Source organism: Condylura cristata, unplaced genomic scaffold (genome assembly GCF_000260355.1).
Source record: "Condylura cristata isolate star-nosed mole 26May11 unplaced genomic scaffold, ConCri1.0 scaffold00011, whole genome shotgun sequence".
In the NCBI taxonomy this organism is placed as follows: Eukaryota; Metazoa; Chordata; class Mammalia; order Eulipotyphla; family Talpidae; genus Condylura; species Condylura cristata.
Window position 1 is genome coordinate 16,358,134 of NW_004567112.1, and position 24,709 is coordinate 16,382,842.

Genomic DNA, 24,709 nt, shown 5'->3' on the forward strand with positions numbered 1-24,709 from the left:
GTTCTGTATGAATAAATAAATAAATCTTTAAAAAAAAAAAAAAAAAAAAAAGATCTCTCACACTCCAGAGTCTGCTTTGTCTTTACGTGGCCGGCGGCAGAATTCTTTTAAAGTTCACAGTTTAGGGGCCCCGGGTGCTCCTGCGTCTGCCCACTCAATCGAGTTAACCGCTAAAAGTCCAAGTTCACCGGCACCCTTGCCTTTTTTTTTTAAGAATTTCTTTTTTAAGATTTATTTATTTATGCATACAGAACTGAGGTACAGGCTAGAGGCTCAGGGTTGATGAGAGGCTTCACCAGAGACAGAGTGGGGAACAGAACCGGCAGACTGACGAAGTACACTGCTGAGGGGAGCAGCGGGCGGGTCAGGAGAGGTCTGCCACGCCATGTGGTCACCTCCGGGGCAGACGGGGATCGAACTCATGTGGAGGTGGCTTAAGCTTCTTAGTGCTGTGCTTTAACCCGCTGCGCCACAAGGGAGGGCCCACCTGTCTCTTATTTTTATGCCAGGCCGTGAAATCCTCAAGGCCAAACAAATATGAAAAAAATGATCCAGAGTAGAGGTCAGCAAACTTCCTGTCCAGAGCTAGATAGCAAATATTTCGGGCTGTGCTGCAATGCCTCAATTCTGCTGTTCAGTGTGGCTAGTTCCAGTGAAAGTTTACCATGGGTGTGGAATCTGAATTGCTGTAATTTTCATGTGTCACAAGACAATTATTCTTTTGAGGTTTGGTAGTTTTTGGGTTTTTTTTTTTTAAGATTTTAGCTTTTTATTTGTTGACTAAAATATTTTTTCTAATATTTAAAAATAGTAACTTATTTTTATATCATATTGTGCCTTTTCCATCTCAGTTGTAATCCCCATGGGCTTCCCATCAGCAAATCACCCGTGTGCCATCGCCACAGTCCAGTGCACTTCCATCCACCCACCGTTTTTGATCCCATTCCCCCCCTAACCCCCGTTAAAATGTCTCTGGTATATAGTTGTTCATTATTATTTTCTCCCCTGGTCCTTTATACTCCTTGCAGCAATTTTTTTATCTTGCAGTGCCACACAAAAACAGGTGGCAGGCACTAGAGGGTGGTAGCTGTGTCAACCCATGATGTAGAAATACCTTTTTTTAAAAAAAAAATATTTATTTATGCATACAGAACTGGGGTACAGGACACAGGTGGTGAGAGGATTCACCAGAGACACAGTGGGGAGCAGAACAGGCCGACTTACAAAGTACACTGCTGTGGGAGGGGTGGGCGGGTCAGGAGAGGTCTGCCGCGCCATGTGGGTCACCTCCGGGCCAGGGATCAAACTCATGCTGAAGTGGCTTTAGCTTCTTAGTGCTGTACTTTAACCCGCTGCGCCACCAGGGAGGGCCAGAAATACTTTTTATAAGTATTTTTCTGGACAAAGTCATGAGCAATAACAACCCCTGTTTTTATATAAGACCCTGATGTTTGCTCCAGGAATCCTAAGTCTTGGTCTGACCATTTCACATCTGAGATAAAACAGATCAACTTCTAGGCATGTCCGAGGGAGGAGGCATCACACCTTATAATTTTCTGCTGGCCCAAATTCTTTGGAGAATTGACAGTATAAATCAATACAAATTCCCTATGTAATTTGCTAATGGCAAAGGCAGTCATTCCTGAGCTCTTACTCCAAGAATATACCTGAAGCTATAGGTTCTGCAACTCCTATCAGTAGGTCAAACACTTCTGCCTGAAATCAGTTTAAATCAAACTTTAATAGAAGCTAACTTAAGCACAAATGTAGGATTTCATAAATGTTTGAGTTATCTTTCTTATGATGAGAACTGCCCCTGGGAGACACATAACTGCCCCTGGGAGACACACTTGCTAGCAGATCGTCACTGTGAAGAAGGAGGAAAAGAATGCAGACACACAAACAGTGATGCTTTCTGACTACTCTCCAAGGGTACAAAGGATGAAACATATAGGAGCTGATATTTTTTAAGAACTATACAGATGTGAGAGGGGGAAATAAGATACACTTTTAGAAGCAGGTCATTAGCTAAATATAACATGTATTCTTTTCAGATGCATGGAAGACTCTCAATTTTAAAATGAGGACATTCCCTTCTAGCAGGATTGAATAAAATAGCTCTGCTTTGCTGGTTTTGGCTTGGATGCCCCAGTCCATTTGAATATCTATTTCCCCCTCTAAATTTTAAAAGCCAAATAAGACAAACAGCTCAGATGTTCTTTGCCTATCCCAGCTTTCAGAGTCTGAAACATCTCAGACCTTATGTCATCTTTGGCATCACAAAACTCTGGAAAAGTCTTATTTTGCTAAGAGTGTGATTGAAAAAGTTTAAGCACCACAGTCCATCAACCCAATTACAGATTTTAATAAGGCAGTGCTCAGTTCAACACCCAGTCCAAGATCAAGCCTACTCCTGGGTAGCCCAGGTATCTTCCCTTTCCCGTGCTCTAGTCCAAGCAACTCCCTCCCTAACACCCTTTAAAAGGAGCCAGGGCAGCAGAGAATGGGAAAAACACATTTTTATAGTGTACCTTACCTAATCCTACCTCCTATACCCCTATTTTGCCCCCAACGTGCCAGAAAAACTACACCTGCAGGGCCTCCCTGGTGGCGGAGGAGTTAAGTGTCAGCACTATCAAGCTATAGGTAGACACTGCAGCATGACTTGGATCCCCGGCCGGGGAGCTGACCCACATGGCACAGCAGACCTCTCCTGTACCGCCTGCTGCTCCCCTCAGCAGTGTATTTCAGTAGACCTGTCTGTTCTACTCCCCAATCTGTCTTTGGTGAATCATCTCACCCCCTTAACCTCTGGCTTGCACCCCAGGTATTGTATGCATAAATAAAAATAAATTCTTAAAACAAACAAACAAAAAAAACTACACTTCCAAAGCTTACCTCTAACCATGCACGGCCCTTTATCGAACAAGAAATCTAAGCTGCTGTTACATGTTTAACAAATCCCCTTCAGTTTTTTAAAGTCCCTGATTTTATGAATCTGAAAGCAATTTTCCTAGTGTGTACAATGAGAAGTTAGTAAAGAACCAGTTTTTTCACATGTAAAATAAATATAAAAAAGAAAACAAGAGTACAACTTTCTGTTCAAGACAAGTAACACCCAGATCAATGGTCAGCAGCAACTGGCCTCTCAAAAACAAGCACTGACACTCAACGCGGCAGGCCCTCTGATGAGCAGATGGACACACCGACAGGTCACACGGCCTACACACAATCAGAAGCAGAGGCAGACGGCAGCTAGTGCTGGGTGACTCACAAGCCATGTGGCAAGAAAGGCAAAGGTTTTGGGAAATTACGCCCAATGTTACTCACTGTATAAATCTGTTTCATCTAGAATCTCAGATTTGATGATTTCTTCAATCACATCTTCTAATGTGACAATTCCCAGAACTTCATAAAATGGATCCCCCTCTCCCTCATTGTTTACTCGTTGCACAATAGCCAGGTGAGATTTACCTTTAAAGAAAGAGGAAGAAAAAAAAAAAAACACCAAAATTTAAGAGGTAATTTTCTAAATTTCCTGAATGCAGTCTTACATATAATTATGCTAAACACAGGAGAAACACAGATATCAAATGATCAAAGTTAGCATTTCAGCCATTTAAAATGGCACAAGACATACCCATAAACCCACAGGAAAGCCCTAAGCACCGTCCAAAGCCAGCCCAGCTCAGCCACAGGGCGGTGGCCGGGGCAGAGCCTGAGCGCGCAAGGCGCACACGGGCACACGAGCACACACGCACACGGGCACACGGGCACACGAGCACACACGCACACGAGCACACACGCACACGGGCACACGGGCACACGAGCACACACGCACGCGAGCACACACCCCACCTTACCATCGGCCTCCTGAGGGGCTGGGTCTTCAGGAACATCAGCTCTTCCCTTGTGAGCTTTCAACAACTGCTACTTTACTTCAGGAGAGCAGTTCCCCAAGTGATTTTCTTTCAGAAGATCAGTGAGGTCAGACTATTTCCATAAGGATTATAAAACGTTCCTGGCCCTTTTCACTGTTGATACTGGAACCAACGGTGCAGAGGAGGCCGAGGGCACCCCAGGGTGGGCGCGCGAGGGCCTCCACAGGTGCGCGGAGGGCGGAGTGCCCTGAGCAGCGCCCGGCCAGACGGCCGCAGGTTGCTCTCATTCCCTCCTGGCCCTGCGTCCCACCTCGGGATTCTGTGATGGGCAGGGGCAGTCTCCAGGGCCGCCTCTGTCACGCACAGTTGGTGTCTGCGGACAGGCACTCGCATTGTCGGAATGGCAAGAGGGCGAACCACTTTTTAAAGTGAACAAGGCTTTTCTATGAAAGAACGACTGCGCACAAGCTCTAGTCTGCTTGGGTACCCGGCAGACGTTTTCTTGAGGGTGAACAGAACGAGCCCGCTACATCAAGGAAGAGCAGCAGCAGTTGCTGTCGGCGGTAAACCTGAGCTTTCAGGGGAAATGAGAATATGGGGAAATCTGCATCTACCACCATCATCTTAAGACTTTTTTAGTGAAGGCTTTTCTGATGAGCTAGACAGTAATCTTCACAAAAATGTGACTTAGAATATATTGAACAATGAAAGGTGTCAACATTCCAGAGATGTGCATAACTCAGCAAACCAGCATTCCCCAACTGAGTTTGGCAATGGATTATCAAATCACGAGAAGGCCAGTGATGGATTCAGAGTACAACGTATAACCATTAGGTTTTAAAAAATAAACTTTTATTCTGTAGTAATTTTAGATTTACAGAAAAGTTGCAAAGACAGTAGTTTCCCCCAATGTTAACATCTTACACTACCCTGACAATTTGTCAACACTAAGACATGGTGCTATTCGTTTCAGTCTTTATGTGGATTGCACCAGCTTTTCCATCAGCATCCCCATCCTGTCCCAGCGCCCAATCCCAAGCATCACGGGGCATTTGGCAGTCATGGTCACGTCTGCTTGGTTTCTGGGACTCTGGTCTTGCTTTTCATGACCTCGACAATCAAGGGGCACTGGTGAGGAATTCTGCAGAATAGCCCATGGTTTGTTTTTCTCGTGACTAGAAGTTGGGCTGTGGGTTTTCCAGTTCTGTCCCACTGGGCTTACATGGCACCACAGATCCTGTTCACCCCACCACCTGGTTAACATCGAGCTGATAGATTTCTCCAGTATAGAGTCACTGATTTTTCTTCCCCTGGTTCTATTCTTTGAAAGCACTAAGTGCAGCTCACCCCAAGAAGAGGGGTGAGGGATAGGGTTTAAAGTCTACTTCCTGGGGTGGGGAGTGTTTACATGTTTTAGGGCAACTTCTCCTGTAAGGAAGATTTTAGACAACAGGATTTCAATGTCACAGTGCATCCAAGTCCCTGGGGACAGTTTCAGATTAAGTAGTACTTAGCCTTTAAAAGAGCTATAACTTGCAGAGTGTGGATATGATACTACAGATATTGTACATTTGTCCAAAAAAGGCTATTCAATGCTCCAGCACCAAAATGTAGCAGATCCTAACATAATGTTCTATTATATGTTGATGAGAGGGAAAAAAAAAAAAAAACAATGCCAGCTGACATGGACAAAACAATGTTATTGAGGACTGTTTCCAAGAGCCTACTGAGAAATTAAGTGGGCACTTTCTGTACACCTGTGTAGGCCAGATTCTTATTTCAACAGAAACATTAAAACTGCACAAATTGAATGCTGAAGTTGCACTGAAGACCCAGCTAGGCAAGAGCTATGCAACAAGGTGAAACAATGAAACCCTGCTGACTACTTTTGTTTTGGAAAACAAAATTCTATTAAAGTGATACTTGTATTAACAGGTTTTTGATTTATTGTCCTTTAAAGATGAATTAATTTTTTAATTTCTCTGATTTAACTTCAAATATAGAAGACACAGCTCACAAACCAAAGTTCAAAGGTCCTCAATCATTTTTAAAAATTTGAAGGGAAGAAATAATGAAAGGTGTCTTAGGGTAAGAATGGCGTGCCACAGCTACAGAAGACAGCCTGATGGACAACAAGGCAGGCACGCACGCAGGCTCTCAGGCTGAGCACAAGCAGTCCGGCACCGAGTTCCCGCACCACAAGCATCAGCCATTTCTCACTGTGTGATCTCGAGCAAACCACGGGGCCTTCTGAGCCTCGGCTCGGCTCTACAACCAGGCTCACAGTCACTGCTATATAGCATGGGGCTGCTGTGAGTGTCAGAAACAGTGTCAGTGAGAAAACCCCAACATCACATATGGACACTGGTCAAGAAATGCACTTCAACTTCAGAAAGATTTCCTAAAAAACTAACTGCACAAGGACCAGTGTTGTCAGTTATGTTTCCCAGTCCAAGGCACATAAAATCCTTTCAGTAAGCTAAGGAGACATGACCTGGAAGTCTTGTGATCAGCTAATATTTATATCTATTTTTAATGCCAGGGTGGTTTTGGTGGGTAGGGTGGAATCCTTTAAATAAAGCCTACTTAAAACTTCAAATGGCCAGAGGGTTCACTCAGACACAACCAGCTAGACAAACTAAAAACATTTTCTGAAGGCCAGGTCTGATCAAGTTCCCAGCACTTACTCAGAAGTTGGCTTTGGTTCTGGAGGTCTGTCGCCCTTTTCCGCTCTGCCTCAGACCCTTTATAGGCAACAATGTCTGGAAGCCTAGAAGTTTAGATTGTTAGACAATTAGGCATCCTAACAATTTTCATCCTTAGTTTGCTCACACTCAAAGAATGAAAATATTTTTGAGCAAATGAGACTAGGAGGGAAACTTATCAGCAACAGATATAAACACTGCATCAGGTCAAGTCAATGCTGGTCTCCTCAATGCAGCCTGGTCAGTTTCTCACATCTGCTTTCCCAAGGACCAAACATAAGCAGTTAAAAATTCGTGGTGAATGCTGTCTGTCGAAAGTTAAATTCTTTTGCTATTCCCAGCTTGTGATCATTTAAAAGGAATTTTCCAAAGCAAGGTCTAATATTAGACTCAAAATGAAGTTTCCATTCCACTGAGGCGCTATTCTCACCAAAGTAACTACCGCATAATCAGATTGTCTTGGAGCAATTCGTTTACATGCAGATGGACATACTTGAAATACCAGCTCGATAGCACCAACTGATCTGACTGGAAAGGGCCACACTCTAGGAGAAATTACTCATTAGACACATTGGACCAAAAATTAAATTTTCTGAGCTCACACCATTCACACCCCTACTTCCACTCTTGCATCTTTCCGAGAGCCACATTCTTTAAGGTTTTAATTCTGGTGAGAAGTCCTGTGATTAGCTAGCTAGCTAGCTAGCTACCTATCTACCATAGATAAATATATTGATAAATACATGTATCGACAGATGTAGAGATGGCTAACCAGGTTGACAGATCTATAGACAGACACAGAAAATTACATTTCAGGACAGGGAGAAGTGGCTGCAGGACTTCGGAGCTTCCAGGAGGGCTCTACCCCATTTCTACTCCAGCTGTGGAGAACAGCATTCTCGAGCCCCCATCTGCAACTGAACACTTGCTGCAGGGAGCACAGTCTTCTGTTCTTATCAGTGAAATGAAAAATGAAAAAATGTTAACTTTTCAATACAGAAATGTGAAAAGCAGAGTTCACCTGGCATCCTTCTGAACCTGAGCACTGGCAGAATTAGTCAGGATTAAAGACAGAAAAACAACTCTGGGGAAACCAATAAACAACTGAGACAAAAGCTGAAACAGATTATGAACGAACAGACTCAAATTGTAAAGTGAAGAACGAACACAGACTGCAATCAGCAAAATATGTAACTAAACTTAATACTGGTGAAGTAAACTTGACAAAGTGGAGAGAACACAGAACACACCAATATCAGGAGCAGGGCTGGAGAGAGCCCTCCTGGAAGCTCCAAAGTCCTGCAGCCACTTCTCCCTGTCCTGAAATGTAAGCCCCTAGCCTCTCTCCTCCTGGTCTGATCCTAGAAATGGATAATAAAAGGGGACCTCTACATCAGGCCTAAAAGAACTAGGGCTCCACCGTTAGATGGACTAAGAAATTAAAATCATCTATACATGCTAATGTCAAGATTATTTTTCTACTTTGGCCTGTCTCTGGGCTCCCCAAACCAGTTTACTGTCTGCATGTTCTCTCAGGACTGGTGAACTAGCCCAGAATGGCAGCAGGCTGCCACACCTGTACCTTGTAATTATCAAAATTACAGCTCAAATTCTAATTGACAGATGCCATTTGTATTTTGATGGGAATAATGACACAAATAGTGATTAATCTGACAAAGGGTACCTGCACCTGCCTGATGAAAATATGGGCTTACATGCTATGATAGAAGTTTGATATCCACAAAGTAAAATGAATAGTAGGCAGACTAACTCAAAAAGCTAAGGAAGGAAGAAGCCAAGAGGGTAGATGAAGTACCGTGGAATCAGGAACAACTTTACACAGCTGTGTTAATAAACAGTGACAAAAGGAAGCCACTGCTTAAGCTGAGTGCAGGACCCAGTCCAGTGGGGTCCTCAAATGGCATTCAAACACAGGAAGAAACAAAACAAGAAAATCCAGCCAAACACTCTATATCCACCACCAGCAACCGTGCACATCAGCACAGAATACAAGTCTTGTGACTTCCTGGATGCTGGACAGTGCTAGAGTCCCTCAGTGATCAAGAGCAAAGCAAATGAAGCATCTGAAATGGCATTTGTTCTTGAAGGATTATCAGATTATCTAACTTAATAATTCATTGTGTAGGAATCAATAATAAGTTCATATGAGTGAGTGCTATGGACCTAGTGATGACAGAAATGCTCTGTAAGTTAAAATCTAGGTCTTGCATAAACTATCAAACAGGACAGAGGATATATTTTTCTGTCCACATTTAAAATCTCCCAAGGAAACCAGGCTATACATTAGTAGTCAACACAATTTAAATGTAGAATTAGATTCAGTTTGATTTGCAAGGAACTGGTCAAGTGAGGTCATATATATGAACAAAATCTAAAACTCACAAAACATAATGTAGTAAATCAATGATCTTCAGTCATAAAAATTCCCTCATTCACTCAGTCTTTTGCTAAATGTCTACTATGTGCCAAACACATTCCTCAGGGAACAAAACAAAGCACCCAAACTTGAGGAAATTCCAGCAGAGAGCGACAACAAGGAAAACTGACAATAAAATAGCAGGCTGGGTCTTGTACCATGTGTTGTGGAGAACAGGTAAGGTGCCTTACACTAACGGAGGTTGACTGGGGGCCCCCAAAGGGCTGTGTGTGAGCAACGCTGAAGGACGACACCAGGGCAACAGGAGCCAAGGGGAGCAGGTGCAGGCTGGGAGGGTGTTTCAGGCGAGGCAGCAGCAGAGGCTCCAATGCAGGAGTGGCTGATGAGCCTGAAAAGCAAGGCAGCCAGTGTGGGGAACAGAGTGAGCAGAGGGGAGGGGTGAAGGCGAGGTGCCTGGGGGCGGGCAAGGACCCCTCACACACACATGATGTAACCTAATGAAAGGCGTAGTTTGCATGCTGAGGTGGGAGTCACTGAAGGTTCTGAGAAGAGTCACATGAGCTGGGTACACTGGAGAAAGGGGGCTCAGGCTGCTGTGGGGAAAACAGAGTTGGCAGCTGGTGGAGGAGAGAAGCAGTGGAAAGAGCAGAGGCAGGGAAAAGAGAAACCCAGTTACCAAATTGTATTAGTCTTCAGAGTTGAGAGATGCTGATGACCTGGACCACACCTTAAGAAGCACATAGATTCTGGAGATTCTAGACAGAGCCTGGGCTTTGCTGATGTGGGGCAGGAGAGAAAAGCATCTATGTCAGTGACACTAAGGATTTTTGGCTGATGTGAAAGACAGAGCTGCTGTGCACTGGAGAGGACTGGGGAAGGCGCACTCTCGCAGGAGCAGCCAGCTCCGTGCTGGATGGGCTAATGTGAGACACCGATGTAGGGGTACAAATGTCCAACCGGCAGTTACATCCCAAAGTCAGAATTCAAGGCAACGAGAGCGCTGGCTGCAGATAAATACCGGGAGTCAGGGTTCAGGTGGCAGTGAAGCTGGGGACCCTCTGACGTCACCTCAGTGTAGGCAGAGCAAAATCCAGCACAGGGTCTTGTGTGCTGAATTTTGTAGGTTTGCAAGTTGAGATAGGACCAAAAGGGAGTCTGGGAAGGACAAAAAGGAATGAAAAAAAGGAAAGGGGATGGTGGAAAATTAAGAGAACTGAATTCTGAAAGTCAAATTAAACACACATACACAGAGAATTATTTCAAAAAGCAGGGAAGAGCAGCAAGCATGAAATCCAGCTACAAAGTCACCCAGTCCAGTCAAAAAAGAGGGTTTATGGTCACAAATGAAAAGCTAAGGACCCCCTGGTACGGGCCCTACACCCCCCTGGGCCAGGTGACTGCCAGCACAGCCAGGCCTGCATCTTCCCGGCAGCCTTCAGGGCTGGGGGAAGGCTGGCGGCAGGTGGGCAATCCACTGTCTGCCCCAAAGTCACACCTCTCTTCTGAGTGTCCACTTCTAGAAATGACACCATTAGATTTCCAATAACTGTGCTTAAAATAATGAAATCTTTGTCTTTTTTCTCCATCATTCCTCCCCATCCTCTTTTTCTTCCCTTTTGGTGAATCAATGACTCCATGCACACAGGTCAGTTGGTCTTTACCAGTATGTACACTGATGGAAATAGCCAGGAGTGGTAAGGTCCACTAACAGTGACAAGGGGGGATGAAGTGGGGGACCGGGAAAGGGAGCCCGGACAGGGAACAGGGCACAGAGGACAGATGAGGCTGAGGATGTTTCGGAGACTCAGATCTCAAAGCTCAGCACAGGCCTACCTGTGGCCTCTCAGCAGGAACCTCTCTCCCCAGTCCCTTTTCTTTGTTGAGAGCAAGTCAAAAAAGAACAGAGATAACAGGGTGGTCCAGCAGTAAAACACCTTGCGCTGAAATTGAGCTACAACCACAAGACACGCGACTGTTCTGTCTAACCAGTTCTGGAATACGTGTTCAGAGCTGGGTCGATCACTTTATAAGAAGAGCAAACAGGCGAACAAGATCCTGTAAAATGTAAACACAATTTTACATGCGCATACATAAATAAGCCAGAGACATTCTGGTTTCAGAAGAGAATCAGAAGAGAAAGCTGACCAGGGAGGAAATGTGACAGAAGTGCCACTGGCCTACGCCTGGGCGTGTCCCTTGCACACTTCACCCCCGCGCCCCCGGCTCCCTGAGACACGGCCCTGTTTCCATGAGTCCTGTGTCACTCCTCATCCCCAGTCCCCCTCGGCCTAGCAAAATACCTCAAAGCCCACTCTCTCTCCTACTCCTACATACACGAGGATGGAACAAACAAAAGCCAACACCTCGCTATGTGCCTGTTTCCCATCAGCAATGGACTCAAGGAGAAAACTTCCTGCTGCAGGCTCAGAGCCCCCAAAGCCCGTCCCCACGGCCGCCCCATCCTTTGGTCCCCGTCCTCCTGCGGGGTCTCACTGCCTGGCCCATCACATGGCTTCATTTTCTACCTAAATCATACCCTCCATGGTTTACTCATCCCCACAAATGGGGGGGAAGGAGCAGCCTTGGGGTAGAGTCAGCCATTGCCCACACATATCCTGCTGAGACCACCCTTCGGGGTGCACCTGGGCCCGGCGGCACCTAGGTCTCCACACCCCCATCACTCACAACAGCAGCAAGGTCCTTTCCCTATCCACTTCCCTCTCAAGTAAATAGCTGCAATCAAAAGAAAAACACCTGAAATACAAATCACACTGCACAAGACATGAAGTCACTTTCTCAGATTTTTGTAATGAATTTATGAATAAAGTCTTTTATAATTTTATTCTTGCACAGAAGAATTGGGGTGTAGGCCAGATGTATGGGGAGGGGAGGATTCAGTAGAGACAGAGTGGGCAGTGGAACAGGCAGAAATACACAGCTGGGGGGAGCAGTGGGAAGGTCAGGAGAGGTCTGCTGCACAACTCCCTGGCTGGGGATCGAACTCAGGCAGGGCACAGTGGCTGGCGATAGCTTGACAGCACTGAGCTTTTAACCTCTGTGTCACCAGGCCTCATGGATCAAGTCTTATACATGCCCTGTAGGTCTTCTACAGACAAACCAAGTTATAGTTCTAATGTTATAACATGGATACAACTTGCTGAGGGAGAAGCAATACTATTTCATTTAGGGAGCTGAATAACCTTGTTATTCTGTACTGCTTAAAGCTAATGTGAAAACAATAAACTCATGTCTTTTTTTTTCCCTCTTTAAAGCACTTATTTTACCTTACCACCCCCATCAGAGCTAAGTACATTTTTTCCAACTGGACTTTCCCACCACAAAATAAACCAGAAAAGTATGACACAGATCTTAAAATAGCCCTATGTAAACAATACATGTGTATATATAGAAGTACTTGCTGTATATAGAATCACTGGTTTTAAGCTGTTGCTATTCTGGGAGACAAAAGCCCCCTTTTACCAAAAGTTTTATTACTTCCAAAAATTCCAATGGGAGACCAGTGAGTGGCTGGCCCAAACCCCCAGCAGGACGGCTCCTCTACTCTAGACATGTGGGGCTACCATGGTCAACAACCACCTCACGTCAATCAGGTCATGTCTGCCAGGAGGTCTGCTGTGGTACCATGTGGAATCACAGATTATTAAAAATAACCTTTATGTTAGGGAGTATTATCTGAGAGATAATACTTCTTCATAGGACCAATTTCTGGATAGACCTGAATTTACCTAATGATTTAGAAGATCATGATAGCCTTTAAGGACCAGGTTTTCTGGTCAAACTCTGGAAGTAAGAAAGTAAGATGCTTACTGAGATGCTTACTTATATGTACCTTTTTAAAAAAGGAGAATGCAAAGTACATGCCTTCCCCAAAGGTAACTTTTCTAGCAGAGTGCTAAAACAGTGCATGGATCCCCCAAATCAGAATTTACCAGGGCCCAGCCCCAATGCCGAGTCTAGACAAGAGACCTCTCTATGGCCCTAGGCGTCCTTCTTTATGCTGCAAATGCCTATTTCTTCTGACAGTACAACTGAGGCTACCAGAGGGGACGGAGCGAGAGGGGAGCAAAGTGACAAGGGAACCCGGGGACCATGGGTGTGGCATGGTGACGTTCATCTGAAAAGGTATGACTTCAAATCTCTAAATCATCCACAATGCTGTCATCTCAATGAGAAATAATACAATTAAGAATACTTATTGCTTAACACTTGAGCTGAATTTGGTCTCACCTTACTATTCTTAACTGTAGTTTCTTACTCTATATTCCTAAAATATACCCCCCAAAAGGGGAAAAATACAATCTTTTAATTTTAAATGAACTGTATGTAGATATCCTCCCTCTCCCCCCAAATCTTATGTAGCTGTCTTTATTTTTTTTTTAATATTTATTTATTTATGCATTCAGAACTGGGCTATAGGCCAGAGATGCAGGGGCGGTGAGCAGATTCACCAGTGACAGTGTGCAGTGGATGGTGAGCAGATTCACCAGTGACAGAGTGAGGAGCAGAAGGGCAGACTGATGAGATAAACTGCTGAGGGGAGCAGCAGACAAGACAGGAGAGGTCTGCTGTGCCATGTGGGTCACCTCCCCAGCTGGGAATCGAACTCGTGCTGAGGCAGCTGCAGCTAGCTTCATAGTGCTGTGCTTTAAACTGGTGTGCCACCAGCGAGGGCCCTAAGTAGCTGTATTTAAAATGTTGTTCAATTATTGCTCACTGGATGAATTTCACTGCTCACATAGTAAGACCAGAATGTGTATGTCCCACATTCTGACAGCCACATCAGTGAGATCTGGGAAGGAATAACCACATCAAGGACCTGAAACACACTGAAAAAACTCATGCCCATGTGGCCCACTGTCGGCATATAAATGCCAAGTGAGTGAATCTGTAAGCTCAGATCCTTTGAACATATTTTTATTTCCAATCCAGACAATGTTCTGGGCAAAAATGATGCTTCAGTTCTCTTCAGACTACTTCCTAAACATTTTTAGAGATTTCCTCTGGACTTAGATTTTGTTTGGCATTATTTTTGAGGTTATAACTATATCTCCTCAGTCATCATCATTTATAAATGAAAACCCCAACCTTTTTGCAATATGTCCGATATTTGGCACTATACTCAACTGTTGCCTACAACCTTGCCATCAGGCATACACTCTTCTAGTAATCACATCTATATTGAGACACAGATGTATTCCCAGCACAGATTAGGGAAACAATTATTTATTTTAAAACGATGAGTTAGGAAATGATTCATTTTATTAAATGATTCTGTGCTTTATAAAGTAGGTGGCATTTTTCTTTGCGATAACAGTACATTCATACACAACTGTAAGAAATGACACAACACTCTTTACACCTAATTTCTCTGCCAGGTAACATCATGCAAAACTACTGCTATTATCACGAGCAGGGTATTTACAGGGTGCAGGGAGGTTCTAGTACTCCAATCACCCTGCTGCCGTTTTATGGCCACGTATACTACCCCACAAACCCCACAAACCTGGTCATCTTGATAGCTTCTCTGGTTAAATGAGGCTTGGTTACTAGTAGCAGTGGTTCTTTAGTGTTAACATTTTAGTTTAAGCAAATATTTTTTAAAAAGTCACAACGGACTATGAATAGGGAAAAAATTTTTTGGTCAACAAAAACTTTGAAAGTCAAGAGTGGGGCCTAACTGCCCGCTGATCAGGGGCCAGGCTTAGGCACACAGCAGGAGCTAGAGCTGCAGCTGCTTCTAGAAAGCAGACACCCCAGCCCTGATTCACAATGTCTGCTGAAGCACTGTGGCTGTATTATTTTCTAAATAGTTCCTTTTTGGCTTCTTTCAAATTGATGTGGATTTTTGATGGGTCGACCTGAAGAGGTAACAGTCCTTGGTGGTTAAATTAACACACTAATCCAGGCGCTGCTGTGAAGAGATTTGGCAGATGGAGTTAGAGTCCCGAGTGGGTTAACTATGTATGGGTGATTATCCTGGGTGAGCCTGACTTAAATTAGTTCAAAGCCTTAAAAGCAGGCTGAAGGCATTCTGAGGGAAAGAAGAAAATTCCAACCTACCAAAAACATGAGGTTCCAGCCTGTTCAATCTTCCTGTACTGATGGCTAATGCCTTTGGACTTTCTTAGACAGCCTCCAACAATTACAAAAACCTGTTCTTTATAGTGAATGCCTTAATGAATTGTGTGTGTGTGTGTGTGTCTGTCTGTCTGTCTTTTACTGTTGAACCAAGACTGACAGACTTAGCATCCACACCAAGAAGGGATTTAGAAAGTCAGTATCAGAAAGAAATGAGAAACAGATACAGTTTTCAGTTCCCAAGTCCAAGATGATGGATGACTGTCTATGAACACAGACTAACACGTATGCTGTGCCTCAGGGACTTCCACAATGAGCTTCCTGGTAGAAATAACAAGTAAAGTAACCTTTGTAGAACAACACAAAAAATTAGCCTAGACTAAACTATGGTTTTATTTAAAGACAAGAAGCCAAATCATTTACTTCAAACCAGCCAAGTGGATGATCCTATTAAAGACAGTTGTTTGATCCTTCCGCCACGAGAGGGAGGGGCTCACATTCCCACACCACCTCCAGCATGTTCACTGTTGCTTGTTCTTCAGTCTTGCTGCCAGATACTTTAGCCAGAAACCTAAGTGAAGCAATGAATGTAGGATTCCCGTCATTGATGTGATTTGCCTGATAGCCTATCCATAATATTTGTGAGAAAATCTCATGAACCAACAGAATAGAAACTGAAGAGTTTTTTTTTCATTATTCCTCTCTCCCAGAGTATTTAAAGACTTGGACTTTCCCATCTTTTGAGGAAATATTTTCTTATAAATAGTGAGGCATGCTGGGCATCTCCACTTCATCTTTTTTGGTAGCCTGTTACACTCATTGTCCACTCACTGGAATGTTTCCCTAGTGAATGGTCAGCAATGGAAAACATGGCTAAGACAAAGGATGACTTTAGGCTGGGAAGATGGGAACCTTATTCATCTTTCCCAAGAGACAGGTAACTCTTCTACAGAACTGAGGGATTTATTTTAAACCCAATGAGTCTATTTCTGTCTTCCCTTTAGCTTGTAGCCTTTGTAAAGACAATAAATGAGAACTGACTATACCAAAGAGGTTAACAGTAACACTCCACAATATCCAATAGCAGGAACTCTGAAACGAAATAGACTTTGTGGCTAGCATCAATATAAGCATTTCAACTATATGATTTGCTTTTCTGTTCCTTTCTTGTATTTTAGTTTTTGAACCAATCATCAAAGAATCTGGTTTTAGTCTGAAACACTTGATTTCTGAAAATTTCTTGGATAATATCTACACAACAAGAAAAGGTAAATAATGTAACATCACACATACATAAAAACATGGCCCTCTTGTGATATTCATAATGAACGAAAACTACCTTCATCCATTGCGCTAAAAAGCACTGCAGACCAAACCACACCACAGATCTGCTTGTGGAGCACACATGTTAAGGAGAGGAGTAAGGGCATCAGTTCAAAAATTTCTTACAGAGGTAATAAAGGTGGACTTTTTTTTTTTTTTAAAGATTTACTTATGCATACAAGAACTAAGGTAAGGCCAGAGATACCGGGGATGAGAGGATTCACCAGATACAGAGTAGAACAGACAGATCTACTGATATACACGGCTGAGGGGAGCAGCAGGCAGGATAGAAGAGTTCTGTCATGCCGTGTGTGTCACCTTCCAACCCCCAACACCCCCGGCCAAGGATAGAACTCATGCTGCAGTGGTGGTCGACAGCCTCACAGTGCTGTGCTTTTAACTAGCTGCACACCAGGGAGGGCCCAAGGTGAACTGAAACACCCTATCTCTTTCTCTGCAAGTCTCCTTTTTCAGGGAGTCTATCCTGATGACCTCATTTGGGATCAGGAGGTAAAATTGCTATTATTTAACTATATTTAGTTAATATACTTTAATAACTATATGATTATATTGTTAATAACCATGTGATATAAGGGAATGCGTCCTGAATTGGAAGGGAAAGTGATCTACATACAATGGACTACTACCCAGCTATTTAAAAAACTCAAAGTAGACCTACATAAATTGTTACGAAACTATCCAACATTAAACATATAATACATCTATACTGTATTATGATCCCCTTTATAGAAATTATATATATGTAATTCTGGAAAATAACAGTTACTAGCATATGGGCTGAAACTTACATAGTTACAACTTTGTGTCCTACAAACTATGACTGTCATCAAAAAGGAAAAAAATGTGTAGGTTTATAATTGCACATGTTGCATTAACATATACAATCCTAACAAGAGAGCACATTTGTTATGCATAGGAATAAATAAGAACAGAATCCTCTGTCAACACTGGACACCTCTTTTGTATCTAAGACCCCCAGGCTCCAACCCTTACTCCTTCCACTCTGCAGAAGCAGCTCTACCCAGGTGTGCCAGAGCAGACTTACAACTGCTAGGGAACAGCTCAAATGCCTCTCACTTCTGCCTCAGGACTTTCCCTGATCTCTACAGTTCTGCATCTACAAACCAGAAACAGTGGGAATGAATCCCCTCAGAGAGAGTAACTCCTCATTTGTACTTGACACAGTTCTGAGGACACATTTCAGGTTCTCCAAAAGGTCCCACATAGGAGAGAACACCTGTTCCCTCTACCAGGGCCAAGGTGCCAACACATCCTTAGAATTCATTATCTCCCTTCCATTTCACTTCCCTTGCCTTAAATGCCTGCATCCTGGGATCCCAATTATAATTCCTGGTCTGTGAGCCTTTGAATCAGGCTAAGATATCATCAGCTGAGTGGAAGCTTTTGTATTCATCAGTTTCTAGTTTCCTGCATGGTTAATCCTCTACTTTTGTGATTCCAATGCCAGATGTGTTAGGAAATATTCATATTTTGACACAGAGCTGGCCCCACACTTTGGGCCATAACAGCAGGTAAGTTGGCATAGTAGGCAAAGTATCACAATGTCATTCCCACACTGGTACAGATAGTAATGAAGTGACAGCAAACCCAAACTAAAATATCCTCAGCTCAACTTCCCCCAGCCGGATTCCCAAAAATGCCTGGGACCACTCCAACATCACCAAACACAAGAGTGAGGAAGAGTAATTCAAAGTGGCAACAGAGCAATTTTGACTTAGTTAAAAATATCTGGATTTTGCAGATTTTACAAAAAACTACAACTATATAAACACACTTGCTAGGGTCCTTCCCAGGGCCCAAGCTTGTGAGAAGCAGTTAAGCTAAAAACTGGTAAACTTGCTTTTCACCGTGTTCTAACCGAGGAACTGTCCCAAGAGCAGGCTAATGCTGGGGTATGATATACAGAGTAGCCAGTGCAGGCATTGTGCTACATCTCTGAAAATGGCTAAGAGCAGACTTAAAAGTTCTTATGTGAAAAGAGTATTAATTATGTATGAAATGGATGCTAAGGACACTTACTGGAATTATTTTGAAGTATATATAGTTAATGAATCATTAAGACATATATCAGAGATTAATATTATTTGTCTACCATACCTCAATTTTTAAAAAAAGTAGAATATAGACTGAAAACTCTGAAATCTACATATTACCATCATCTCTAGACAACATTCTCTCCTAAACTGCAGCTATAATCGTCCAGCTGCCCACCTGGCACCCTTCACTTGTCAGAGGAGGGGTGTACAGCTAACCCCCATCTTTATGAAGTGGTTCCTCCACTTCTACCCTTCTTGCTGACTAGTGGCACCAGTATTTATACTAAGAGTGAAGTCATCTTGGATGCCTCCTTTCCCTCTAGTTTCACCCTGCTGTCACAAACTGGTTAATACTGTGTTAACCACCTCCTAGATGCTGCTGAATCCCTCCACAGGCTCCATCCACCCAGCAACACTCCAATTACAGGCCCTCAGGCTTTCTCTTCTGAACCACCTTTCTAAGCTTATTTGACTTTATTTAATGCCTTCTCTTCAAAGCCACCACACTGATGCCATAGTGATCTTTGTAAACAGCAAATCGGAACATGTTATTCCCTTGCTAAAAGATGTTTCTGGTTCCCTTTATGTTTAGGAGAATTAAAGCACTTCAGCTGGCTGGCAAGTGCTGTCAGCAGGATGTGAGTGGGCCACATCACCTGGTCTTTGCTCATTCTGTGCCACAACACACTTTCTGCCATTCTCCAAACTCTCACATGTGCTATCCCACCGTTTACTGTGTGCCACAAGCATATTCTTCCCCTCTTAGCTCCTTTATGTCTCCTCAAGATACAACCCCGCTACCATCTTGTCCTAGAATTCTCCCACCCCAACCCGAGCCAGCTTGCTCAGGGTCCTACCCTATGCCCGCAGGGCTGTCCACTAGAGCCTGTGTTATCATGGATCACTTCCTCCTCTACTGTACTGTGAGATTCTTAAGGGCCACAGACTCTTTCACATCTAAAGCCTCAGAAGCTTGTGTAGTGCCTCGTATAATACTCAGTAAATGCTGGATAAGTAGCTCAAATCAGTCATAAGAAAATAGGAAGGAGGAGGAAGATTACCGGGAAGTGGTGTTATCTTTGAAAAAAAGCTTGTCATTGACAGGAGATTGTTTTTCTCTCTGGGACAAAATGAGGTAAAGGAGGACAGTAAGTGACAGCACTAAGTTGTGATTTTAGCAGCCGTTTCCCAGAAGAGCAACCAATCATTGTTACCTAATCTAAGGCCTTGCACATAAAAGACTCTCATTTCCTATTTGATTTAATTGTACTGATTTTATTATTTTAAGTCCTATTGGCACCAAATTCTAGAAAAGTTACAATGGAGTTTGTTCCCAGATGAAGCCAGCTTGAAAAACAAGCAGAAATCAAGCCCTGTGTGCCTTCCTATGGAACCTGGAAATACTTTCAAAAAATTTTCATTGTCTTCTTAAACACACATCAATTCAGCCTGGAAACTAACTCAGGTATGCAAGTATGATGGTTTGTCAGTTAAAAAAGACACATTTTAGCTTACTGAATGAATGAATAAATGTTCAAAGGAACTCAATATCATTTGCTTACGTGAAAATCCTTAAAAAAAAAAATAAACCACCCTTTGAGGGGTCTGCCCCTTGGTGAAAACGACCACTGGTCTTAAATTTTCTAGAGTAAGTACAACCTCCTGAAGATCATTACTTTGATTCCTAACCTAACATTCAGAAGATTTTGGTCACTGACACCTGATAATTTTCAGAGTTCAAGTATGTGTGATGGGACACTGGAGGACTTCAGCTAAAATTAAACAGATAGGAGTTTGGGTCCTTTCATTCTACTATACACAAGCTGTGTGAAATGAAGAACAAATCACTTACCCTTGGTTGGCCTCTCACTTTAATCATTGGTAAAACAGATGATTCCTAAGCTTACTATGAAAGTTAATAAGACTAGAATGCTTGGTACATCTTAAATACTCAAAAAATGATAATGGTTATATAAACTTTCTTCTAGTTCTGGAAGCTGAAAATCACCTCAAATGTACATGTGTAATACCTGTCAATAGCTACAGAAACAGGATATTGGTATAATTCAGCTATAAGCAGCTTCTGTGTAAAATATATGCTATAGGTTTCTACCAAAAAGCATCTTCTGCTCACCTGGGCATACAATCTATGTTAACTTGTTTTGTTTTAAAGGTCTTCAGCATAGCAGTTCTACAAACTGAGCAAACAAAGCAGTTGACTCTGCTTCTCAAAACCAACAATTTTTGCAACTAGGTGGATCAAACGGATTATGGAGATTGTCCTCCCTCCCCTCTCACCTCTAGAAGTAGTTGCTCCCGCTTACTGGATGAGGCAGTGGGGAGGGCGGCCCATGAAGGAAGCTTGTACAGCCACTGCCTTTGTCATATTTCCTCTGTGAAGAAACAGAAGACTTCAGTTCCTGGGATTGGTTAAACTCTAGAAGAGAGAACTAAGGAACTACTTTGTATTTTCCTAGGAATCTCATCTCTGTGCATAGTGCCACTGCAGCAAAACTGTTATACATTTATTGCATCTTTGTGTGGAAACTGAATAATAAACACAGGTAGCTTGCAATACACAATAACTTGAAGGAGGCTGGCACAGAGCAGAGCAAAGACTAAAAAGACTGAGGGCATGAGAAGAGGAAAAAAGAAAAAAAAATGAAAGAATACATTATATACACTGACCATACCCACCCAGACATCTGCAAAGATTAATCCATTTAAAATCAGAATTCACCTCAGATCAACATAGTCTCTTCTGGTGCTGGTTGCTGATTCATTCAACAAATGCTTTTATATGCACTCTCTATATGCTAATAGTACTAACTAAGCACGAGGGATTTAAACAAACATAAGAATGAGACCAACTTTACTTATCAAGGATTTAGGAGTCTAAGAGGGAAGTGAAGTAAGGACAGTGAAATTACCATTTTTAGACCCTTTCAAGTGAGCTCCCTATAACCTGTGGCGGACACCCCCCAGTCTCCTACCTGCACACACCGACAGGCCACAGAACATCAATGTTTCTTCTAACTAGTACTCTGCAGACCACACTCCATAGATTAAGTTGTGTGTTTATGAAGAATGAGCTATTTTGTTCCCAAACCTATTTGTAACATCTGCACTTGACATTGCAATTATCTGATTTTAATGTATAGAGACTAAAGAGTTGTTTCTATAGAAATCATGACAAATCCTCTGGGGGGAAAAATCAGTAAAAGCAAACTGCTGAAAGAAAAAAAAAAAACTTACACTGAATTAGGGGTGGGGGCAAGATTATTAGAAAATACCTAGAAAATTTCTGTACCTATATGGCTTCAGAAATGTTTTGAATTGCTTGTTCCATTGGGGGGGGGGAACCTCAAATTTTGAGAAGACAGAAAATTTAGAAAAGATGTATTATGGATTCACACACCTTTACCAGAAATACCAGTCAGTGAACCCAGGAGCCAACAATCTGCCTCAGTCCTACATTAGAAGACTGGCAACACTGGAAATAAGCTGACTCAGGCAGCAAACATCAAGGGCTGCTAAAGCCATCAGGTGAAAGGCTGATGGAGAGGAGAGGGACCCCAGAGGGGAAATGCATCTTAACAATGACAACTAGCAGCAGGCAGCCCCCAGCTCCCCCCACAAAGTGATCAAGTCCCAATCACTGAGGCAAGGTGCCCCGACCAGGCGCACTGACAGGCACCCCCCCCCCACTCCTGGCCAAGAACACATGCCCACCCGCCTCACCAAGCATTTGGGTCTAACCCTATGTAAAGGAAGAGGGGAGAGAGGAACTGGTTAAATGACGTTATGAGGCAACAATCACAGAAACCCCAAATGTATATTTAAAGAACTGGCTAGTTTCTTTAAAAATGTCATTATTTGTTTTGTGTTATCCCAAGTGCAGTTTGGTTACATAAGAAAATGTCTTTATTTTTCTTTACAATTACAAGGGGGTGAAGTGACATGCTGTCTTGTAATATTCTAGTAAGTGAAACAGATGTGACAAAATTTTGAAAGTGATTGAGGCAGTGGTATTTATATATTGCACATGGCCTTTTTTCTCTACTTTTGTATATTTGAAATTTATAAACAATAGTAAACACCCAATGTCAGGAAAAAGCTGAGGGGAATATTCTATGTTAAGAGAGATCAACAAACCTTGGTTGAATTCTTGTTAGAAAAAAAACAATAAAGTTCTTGTTAGAAAGAAAACTATAATATTTGGGAAACAATTAGGAAAATCTTATATATGGACAGCACAGTAGATGAGCTGGGGAACTATACATTTGTTAGAGATAATAAAATTAGGATTGGATAGAAAGATGCTAAATATTCCATCAGGGTTAAAGCTTCATGATGTCTACAACTGACCTTAAAATGTATCATCAAATCTAGGAGACAGGTGTATATGGATATTCATTAATGAGTCTTAGTATTTCTGCATCTTTGAACATTTTCATAACCAAGTTTTTTAAGCTCTGTCAAGAGACTGCAAATGTTTTTCAAAATATATAAGATACATATATATCTATATATAAGCACTATATATAGTTTATGTAGATGTACATAAGTTTTTTCCGTACTTAGTTAATTTTGTTGTTTAATGAACCACCTAATGGAAAGAGCGGAGAGAATCCAGACAGTGATGCACTGATAAATGTTTAACAGCCTGCTCTTTGGATAAGAGTCCCGAGTTGAGGCATTTACCAACATCCATGGTAAAAATATTCCAAGTATGACCAACTCCAAGTTATTAAAATGATGTCACTAAACTCAGAGCCAGTCTTTCAAGTGGTGTGGGCCAGTTCCCACACACCCCCGGATCCACTTTCTAATAGAGGGACACTTCAGCTAGAATAAGAGAAGGGGGCTTGCAGAAAATAAAGTAGTTTAAAAGTCACCATCTGACAAAGGGGGCATAAAGGAGAAAGAAGCTTGAGCACAGGATGTGATATTTACTTTGAGGATAGTTCTTCAAAGGGTTGCTATGAAGATTAAATAAATTATATATGAAATTCATCACAAAGCTCGGTATACAATAATGACTGACTAAAGAACCTCCTGCTCTTATTATTTCCTAATCTAAAAGGTCATCTCATCTTTTTAGAAGGTCATATGGAGGCTGTCTTTAGGAAGGGGAATTGAATGGCTCAGCAACCTGCAGACAGGCATAGGAGGGTGATTCTTCACAGTTTCGAACCTTTAAAAATTTTTTAAATGTGTGTGTATACATGAAACTGAAATCTATAAATCTCAGGACATGAATCTCTTGAAAAAAGCTGTGTTCTTCTCTTCTGTAAGCCACTAACTTGACATGTATCTGGTGATGTAGTCTTCCCTATCGTTCCTAACAATTTAAAATCAACAACAGCAGACCAGTAAGAAACTTCCAAGTCAACATGCCCAAGTGACACTGCAAAGCTGCAGGTTTGCATGTCTATGTGTAAATGGAGAAGTCAGGGTCCTGGCTGTTTCAGTACCCACAATAAAGTTCACATAAACTCTTTCAACCACTCAATGCCACACTTCACACAGCAGTGAACAAATCTTTATTGTTCACCTTGTATGTATTTGGGCAGATGAGTAAGAGGGCTCTCTCTAACCTTAAGGAGTTCTGCATGGTCTTGCAAAGTCTCTTTTACCTAATCTCAGGCAATGATCTTCAGGCTGAAATTTACAATCCCTCCACCCCTTACACACACCAGGAAGAGCTCTTATTTAACCATGAAGAGCTCTTCTCCAATATCTGTTAATTCCAGATTCTGTCCTCCCAGAAATCTTAACTCTGCTCTCAACTAAGGGAGGCAGACAGGCTTCTTGTCCCCAGATCTGCAGGTCTCGAAAAAAGCTGGAACACAGGACTCATATTCCTGAATTGCCAATTGCCCAATGTCTTAAACCCATTGTTTCAGTACTCTGCGTAGGACTTTCTAATTGTTTACAGATGGATAAATCTAAACCTGGCTCCCCTTATTCCCTCACAGGCAGAGAAGTCATCCCTCTTCCAATGTTCTAATTTTCTTCCCTAATTTAGTCACTGCAATCCCTCCATTATCTCAATCCCAAACACCTACTCTCCAGCCATTACCTCTTAGCCTTTTATAGATCATTCCCACTAGCACCTCAATGCCAACAATCTTTTGTATCCGTTTCAGTCCACTGTTCCTACCACACTCATATCTTCCTTCTCCTTCCAGCTGAGTTCCAGCTCATCCCATTGTCAATCAC

General features: G+C 42.6%; 1 protein-coding gene across 1 annotated transcript in view; it reads right to left on the reverse strand.

Annotated features, from left to right (window-relative positions):
• CNNM2 (cyclin and CBS domain divalent metal cation transport mediator 2) overlaps window positions 1-24,709 on the reverse strand; it is a 134,006-nt gene that overhangs the window by 28,223 nt on the left and 81,074 nt on the right. Inside the window, exon 2 of the mRNA XM_004680476.2 lies at window positions 3,331-3,474. Coding sequence (XP_004680533.1) covers window positions 3,331-3,474 — 144 coding nt within the window. The remainder of the gene's footprint in view (window positions 1-3,330; window positions 3,475-24,709) is intronic.